Here is a 7,835-nt window from a genome sequence, read left to right as displayed (position 1 = left end):
ACAACAGAGCCATTGTTGCAGATTAGTTAGTAAATAATGATTCTGTGCGGTGCCTAGGAGAAAAAAATTAGAACAGTCACTGATGGGTTGGTGGTAGGTAGTAGCAAATGAAAAAGGACTAACTGTTTTCGATAATTATGATAAGGGAAGACAGTGAAAGTAAATTGGATTACTGAGAAAGGTAGTCATCCATGTATAATCAGAAACATTTTGGGGTCCTGTGCTAAGTTATATTGATAACAATAGCAAAATTATTGAGTGCTGCATTGTGGAAGATGCTCTTTTGAGCTTTCCAAGTATCTTATCTATGTCTTATCTATATTTTATAGATGAAGGAACGAGATTCAGAGGGATTAAACTTGCCCAAGGTCATCTAGGTAGTACCTGGCAGGTCAGGATGGCAAAAGTGTAAGTATCTGTTTCATGCCAGGCACTGTGATAAGTGCTAGGGATTCAAAGTTGTCAATAAAATTCAAAAGTCAGGCCAATGAAGAAAGAAAAAGAGTAGTTGGAGAGATTTTTGTAGATACTGAGAAATATGCTATTTAGAGAAACCTAGGAGAGAGGTAGTGATCAGCAACAAAATAATGTAGTTGAGACACTCAAAAGAACAATGAGAAGAAACACATGAGTGGGAACCAGCAGTTAGCGTAATGGCTATGTCACTGGACTCCCACATAGTCGACCACGGCTTGCGTCCCGGACCTGGTGGCTTAAAACTCACGCTGGGCGCATGTGCGTGCGTGCCCAAGATCCCGAGAGGAGAACGGAGGAGAAGGGATTGCGGCGTGACCATCCCCCCGGGGGGTGATTTCTCACTTTCTGTCTCTATGTCTCTCTCTGTCTGGCGAGCGCACGCGCCCCATAGCGAAAAACTTCTCCAAAAAAGAAAAAAAAAACTACACATGAGTTAAGTAAGGAAAAAAGTAATGTGAATTTATTGATTGATTGATTGAGAGGCTTTTGCTCTAGGGTGTGTGTAGTCTCCAGAAAAGAGAGAAACAGAGACAGAAAGCAAGAACTCACCCCCCAGGGGCATGGCCACGCCACAATCCCTTCTCCATTCTTTTCTCGGGATCTTGGGCATGCACGCACACACACCTGGCATGAGTTCAAGCCACCGGGTCTGGAATTCGAACTGTAGTCAACTACATGGGAGTCCAGCGACATATCCATTACATCAACTGCTGGACACAGTAATGTGAACTTAATATGATGAAAACTAGAATGAGATGTTAAGATATGGGGTGGTAGTTAATCATGTTCAGTGGCATGTACAAGAAGGAAGGGGTCTTCAAAAAGTTCATGGGAAATGAGTATTATGAAGCTATGAATTTAAAAAGGTTTTGTATCAAAATAAACTTCTATCGTCATTCCATTTCCCATGAACTTTTTGAAGTCCCCTTTTATTTTTAAAAATGTTATTTAGTTTTATTTTTCATTATTATTAATTAATTTGACTAGAGAGAGGAAAGTGAGAAAGCAAGCCACCAGGTCCAGGACTCAAACTGCTGTCGACGTTATTAAGAGTACAGCATGTTAACCACCACACCATCCTGAAGTCCACTTTTATTCTATACAAATTTAAATATTTGGTATGATCACAATTATGTTCAAGTTTATAGGAAAGATGATAGTTTGGCTTGTAGGGTTTGAATCTTTTGTTGTAAAGACCAGCCTGTCTTAAAGACACTTGTGTTTTTTCTATTTTTCCAAATTTTAGAAAATGAATTATGATTATTATAATCAGGTGGGGGAAACCATTCAGAAATGAGTGAATAGTGAAGAAATATGTGAGTAGACTTGAGGTAGTAGAAAAAATGGTTTTAGTTCAGTGCCTACTCCATGTCAGCCAGTTGGGCAGGCATGCTCTTATCCTGGAAATGACTAGGTTATTAATGATGGAAACTGAAACTACATACTGAAAGGTGGCATTTGCTTAATCTGAAGGATCAAGTTACTGAAGCACCATGAATCATGGAGATATGGTCTTGGCTGTCCTGAACATTTTGTTTTAGAGTTTAATAAGTGAATTTAAAGTTAAATAAAAAACACTCATCAAATTGTGTCATCTTAACTGTTTCTTTGGGCCTTCTACTCTTCCTTCTTCCCACACATGGTTCCATAGTTCCTCTCGCTAATGGCTTTGTAATGGGCTTAGAGTTTCAGTTCAGTAAAATAGTATGAAAGTGCTGCATTTACATATAACTGATTAATCTAAACCCTTATAACTGCATTAACTGTTTTTTCTTCCCAATTTGAAGAAAGACAGATTTCAAGAAAATGAGCTTTTCTTATCAGGTAATCATCTCCAAACAAAGTAGTAGGATTTGCCTTAATGTATCAGTACAGATTTTTCCAGTCTTCTAAATGGGGAATGAGGAGTCTTATAAATAAATCTAGTTTTTATTTTTATTTAGTTTGGCCCATAGGATTGTGGAAGGAAAAATTGTGATAGCTATTTTATCAGCACTGTACTATATTCCTTAAATAACTGATGATACTTAATTCTCATAAAATCTTCTAATGTATATATCCCATTTTACAGATTGGGAGAATAAGCCTCAGAATTTAGTAATTTTCCAAAGGTTGGAGAGCTATATGGCCAAACTGGGATTCAAACTTTACCTTGTCTAATTTCCAAACTTGTATGTATGAGTCAAATAGCCAGAAGGACTTATTTATCTTAATAACCGTAGTTGGAAAAAATGCCATATAACCTTAGGTATTTAGTAGCAATTTGTTACCTTAGAAGATGATATTCTTGCTCCAGGTGTTTGAGCCTTGTGACACTGCCTCTGAATAAATTATTGTGATTTTTTTTGTCCTATAGGGTGCTTTATATTAAATTTACTTGATTTTATAGGTGTATGTTTCCACATTTTAGTGTATTTTGAAGTGAAGATATATTTTACTATGTTTACTTCAGAATGTTTATGAAATAGATACTGTGTCTTAAAGTATCAGAATCGAGTGTGGTATGTTTGTATAGTCATCATGCGTAACTCTTCTACCAATTGGTTGTATGCTTTCTCTTCCCAGACTCCTTTCCTTATCACTTTTCTTGTAAAATATAGAATAATATAGAATCGAGGGCTATAGTAATAATAGTTCCTTTACTTAATAATGTGGAAAAAGGTGTTATGATGTAGAAGATTCACACTGAACTGTGAATCAGCAGATTAGAGTTTTAATTTTGGTTTTGTTAGCAAGTTGTTGGTATAACTTTGGGCAAGTCACTTCCCCTCTCTGGGCTTTAGTTTCCTCATTAGTAAAACTAGAGAGAATGAGAACTTAAGCTTGACTAGCTTGAACAAGATGGTGTGCCCTTTCTAATTAAAAAGTGGTTATTGGGGCCGGCGGGTGGCATGGTGGTTAAGGGTGCTGGTCTCCCACATGGCCAACTATGGTTCTAGTCCTGGACCTGGTGGCTTGCTTTCTCACTCTCTCCCTCTCTCTCTTTTACTTTCTCACTCTCCCTCCCCCCCCCACACACATACACTCTGCCCCTCTCTGGTCAAATAATATAAATAAAGTTAAATAAAATAATTATTTAAAAAAATCAAAATAAAAAGTGGTTATGGTAGGGACCAGCAGATGGCATAATGGCTACATCACTGGATTCCCATGTAGCCAGCTGTGGTTTGAGTCCCAGTCTCGGTGGCTTAAACTCATGCTGGGCGCGTGTGTGTGCCTAAGATTCTGAAAGGGAAGCAAAGGGATTGTAGCGTGACTCTCCCCGCCGGGGTGGAGGAAGGGATGTGATTTCTTGCTTTGTGTCTTTCTGGTCAGTGCACACACCCTATAGCAAAAACCTCCCCCCCCCAAAAAAAAAATAGTAGGTATTGTAGATACTTAAAAACAAACAAACTTGAGGCCAGCTGCTAGTGTGGTAATTAAGACAGCTGGATCTCATGTGATCAACTGCATGGTTTGAGCCCTGGACCTGGTGGGCACCTTGAAGAACATGCCAGGCACGCCCAAAGTCCTGAAAGGAGAAATGGAGGAGAAGGGACTATGAAATGACCATGCCCCAGTGGAGGGTTCTTTATCCTGCTTTCTCTCTGTCAGCACATGTGCCCTCTAGCAGAAAAGAAAATTGCCAGCAATAATATACATATCAGCAGCTTTAACTCTTATCAACTTGTGGTCAATCTTGCTTCATCTGTACCTCCACCCATTTCCCCCTTCCTTTGTTTTGAAGCACATCCCTAGACATTTTTACCAAGTATTACCAAATAGCAAGATAGATATAACAGTGGATATACTAATCCAAATGAAGTGACTGTTTGTAAAAATACATTTTGGGACTTATGCATTATACAGTGCTGGGCAAGAGAAATTAGAAATAAGCTACGGTAGAGTAGGGATAATGTAATTAGGGAGACTGAATATACATTCATGAAATAGAATGTAGCCACACTACATTATGTGCCAGAATTGCTGATCGAAACTCTTAAGTGGGAACCGACATTACTTGGAAATGAAAACAGAATTTAGATAGGTGAAAAGAAGGAAAAATAACTTGTAGGGATAAGGATGATCCAATGGATAAAGCATGCAGTTGGAAAAATCTCACTTTCACTTCACAGAATAGGGTATGTCTAAATAGGGTATATACAGATATTTCTCTATCTATATCTTTTAGACCCCCTACAAGATGTTACTGGTTTAATGTAGATCTTACATTAGAACTTGAATAAAGCCATTTGCTGTACTGTAAATTAGGACACGCTACATTGTGAATGTATCACTGTCTATGGTGAATTATTTAGCATATTCTATTAAAAAGCCTTCTGAATATTTTAATACCACATGTATGAGTGAAGTCCTTTCTGGCTAAGAGTATCAGTGGATGTGTGTCATCAACTTTTGGGTATATGTCACTTTGAGATTTTAAATGTTGGCCTCTTGGTGTCTGCATGCATGCACACATGCATGCATATGTGTAATTTAAATGTTAACCATTTGACAATTTAAAAAAATTTCGCTAGGGAGTATGTGTGCTTGCCAGAAAGAGAGAGTGAGAAGGAGAGAAGGAAAGTGAGAAAGCCTCCCCCATAGGGGACAGCAGTGCTGCAGTCTTTTCCCTTCCATTTCCCTTTTGGGGATTTTGGGAATGCTTACACATGCACCTGGCATGTTTTTGAAGCAGCTGGGTCTGGCACTTGAACTGCACAGTTGGCCAGGTGGGATCCAGGCACCTTAACCACTACCCCACTGGGTGGCATAACCATTTGACAGTTTTAAGGTGAAAGTACAAAGAGAGAGTTAAGAGAGAGAATCTACAGCTGAGAGAGATTGAACCTACAGCCTCAAAAAAGTGAGAGAGAGTAAGAGATTGAACCCACAGCTCCAAGAAAGTGAGAGAGAGTAAGAGATGGAACCTGCATCCTCAAGCCCTTTTATAAACATCATTAACCCCTTCAGGGACCCTTCGTGTCCTTAACACCTCCTATTAGGCTTTACCTCTCAGCACTTGCAGTAAGTTCCCAACACATGAACCTGTGGGACACATTCAAACCACAGCGTTTATCTAGTTGAGATCATTCTAATTTTTCAGGGAATTTTTTTTTTTTTTTTAAGAATTACTTAATTTGAGACCAACAGATTGTGTAATGGTTACATCGCTGGACACCCATGTAGTCAGTTGCAGTTTTAGTCCTGTACCTGACAACTTAAAACTCACGCCAGGCATGTGTACATGTGTGCCCAAGATCCCGAGAGGAGAATGAAGGAGAAGGGATTGTAGCATATCCATCTCCCCGTGGGGTGATTTCTTGCTTTTTGTTTCTCTGTCTCTCCTGTGAGCACACACCACCTATAGCAAAAAAAAAAAACTCAAAAAAAGAATTATTTAATTTTATTATTATTATTTAAATTTGCTGTAGGGCACATGTGCTCATCAGAGAGATAAATGAGAAAGCAAGCCACCAGGTCCGGGACTCAAACTGGTTAGTCATGTGGAAGTCCAGCACCTTAACCACCATGCCACGTGCCGGCCCCTTTGATGAATTTCTTACTAGAAATCTTGGCATGATAGTTCATGAGTCATCTTTGATTTTAGGGAATTCATACCATTATATCTCACTATTGTGAAATATTCTGATTTAGAATGAAATCGTAAAATGTAGCAATTCTTAATCAAAGCTCATGAACATCTCCAGTCATCTCCTCAAATCTTTGTACTGTCTTCTCAGAAAAATGTATATACAGTCTTAAGTTTTCATAAAATTTCAAGGGATTAATAATACTCAGAACCTATTAAATATCCTCATGTTTGTGTGTATAGTGGGGGGGAGGCGGTCTATGAGTTCTTAAATTCCTTACTGTATGGGCAGAAAGCATACTAAAATTCAACTCCATTTTATTTCTGTATGTACTGCTCCCCTTTCACAAGCAAGTGTTTTTAGTTTGTGATAAAATTGCAAAGCTTGTTACGCAAATACCTAATTTTAAAAATTAGAACAATTCTTAATTGAATTCTTGGGGGGAAAACAAGCTGTAGCCGGTTTAATAAATATGTAGGAATGATTTTACTAAATATTTTGGAGTAGGTGTGTGATATTTTGTGCAATGGCTGTTTATCCTGAATTAATGGGAAGTAGACTATTTAACATAAAAATGAATACATATATAAATACAGCCCTCCCCCCATAAAGGAAGAAACTTCTTGGACAGACCTTGCCCTTAGGCAGTTAAGGTCTCTGGAGGAAAGGATCTGTTAAAGTATCTTGAGATTCACAGCTGTGTTGAAATAACTCCTAAAAGTAGTTCAGGAGCTTAGAACTGTATATTTGGCTGACAAAGGATGGACGCGCATGCAGTCTTTAGAGCAGAAGTGCTCATCATCCACTTTGCTTGAAGGATGGTCCTAAATAGGTTTCTTAGAATTATGTGACTTTAAAAACTGGATTACACTTAAAAGTAATCATTATAATAGTTGTTAGCATAAACAAAATCCTCACACAGGAACAGGTGAATTAGCTAGTAATGGGATATTTTACTCTGCAGAGCAGCACACAGCCTGTTAGAAGATTAGTGAATATTAGGTGAATTGCTTTAAAGTGATAACCCTTGTGACCTGTTGAGTTAATTATTTTCCGAGTAAGGTACTACCAGGAAGCAATTTATTCTAATACATTGTAATAGAAGTGTAGATTTTTGAGAGAAAGGATTTAATGATCATTTATCTGGCCACCTTTTCCCATATGGTAATCAATAGCTTTTCATGAGCACAGTTTCCTTAGCTGTATTGGGAAATTTGTGAAGTGCAGGGTTTAGAGTTCAGTGGGTTTCCTAACCTAGAAGTATGTTAATATAGTCTTCAATCTGGTTGGGGGTAAAGTATACTATGAATTTAATGAGTGGTTCCAGATATTCCAGTCAGTTAAGACAGTTGCAAAGGGTAATTATTCGTTTCCTGAGTTTTGGTATGTCTGTTTTGCTTATTTATTTTGGCTGTCTTTTCTTTCTGTATCTCTATCTGGAGAAGAAAGTATCTTAACCATAGAGTTTTTAGTGGCTGTGACTTTGAAAAATTAGCTAAGAATTCCCTGAATCTTCGTACCATACTGTTTTTACTTTGCTATACTTATTTGTACCCTGTCTTTAACACAGTAACCCATGGTTACAGGACTTAATTGGGGTAGGCTTCTTAGGAGCTTTATTTCCACCAGTTAGTAGCAGATAATGAGAATCCAGAAAGTCATCCAGTACCTCCCTCATGTTTCTTATACAGGAAGGGTTGATCCCCGCCTGACAGCACTTGTTGCAAGCTGTGTCCAAGAACCTGGCAAAGTATTAAAGATACTGTAGGGAGGCGGGGGCGGGGG

The 7,835-nt window shown here is 38.3% G+C and overlaps 1 protein-coding gene across 4 annotated transcripts in view; it reads left to right on the top strand.

Annotated features, from left to right (window-relative positions):
- The first annotated feature begins 313 nt into the window (after positions 1-313).
- The window catches only part of FAR1 (fatty acyl-CoA reductase 1), an 80,731-nt gene continuing 73,209 nt past the window's right edge, over positions 314-7,835 (top strand). For 2 of the 4 annotated variants that reach the window (XM_014584752.2, XM_014584747.2), the window contains exon 1: positions 342-408. Coding sequence is in view for 1 of the 4 variants with exons in the window: in XM_006142535.3 (XP_006142597.2) it covers positions 398-408 (11 nt within the window). In the remaining 3 variants the exon portion in view is untranslated. Of the gene's footprint in view, positions 409-7,835 lie in introns of all 4 variants that reach the window. The other 2 variants (XM_006142535.3, XM_027768699.1) reach the window with 2 other exon arrangements.

The sequence above is a fragment of the Tupaia chinensis genome, unplaced genomic scaffold, assembly GCF_000334495.1.
Source record: "Tupaia chinensis unplaced genomic scaffold, TupChi_1.0 Scaffold000077_1, whole genome shotgun sequence".
Classification (NCBI taxonomy): domain Eukaryota; kingdom Metazoa; phylum Chordata; class Mammalia; order Scandentia; family Tupaiidae; genus Tupaia; species Tupaia belangeri.
The sequence above is the reverse complement of the archived record's forward strand: the minus strand, read 5'-3'. Positions and strand labels throughout refer to the sequence as shown.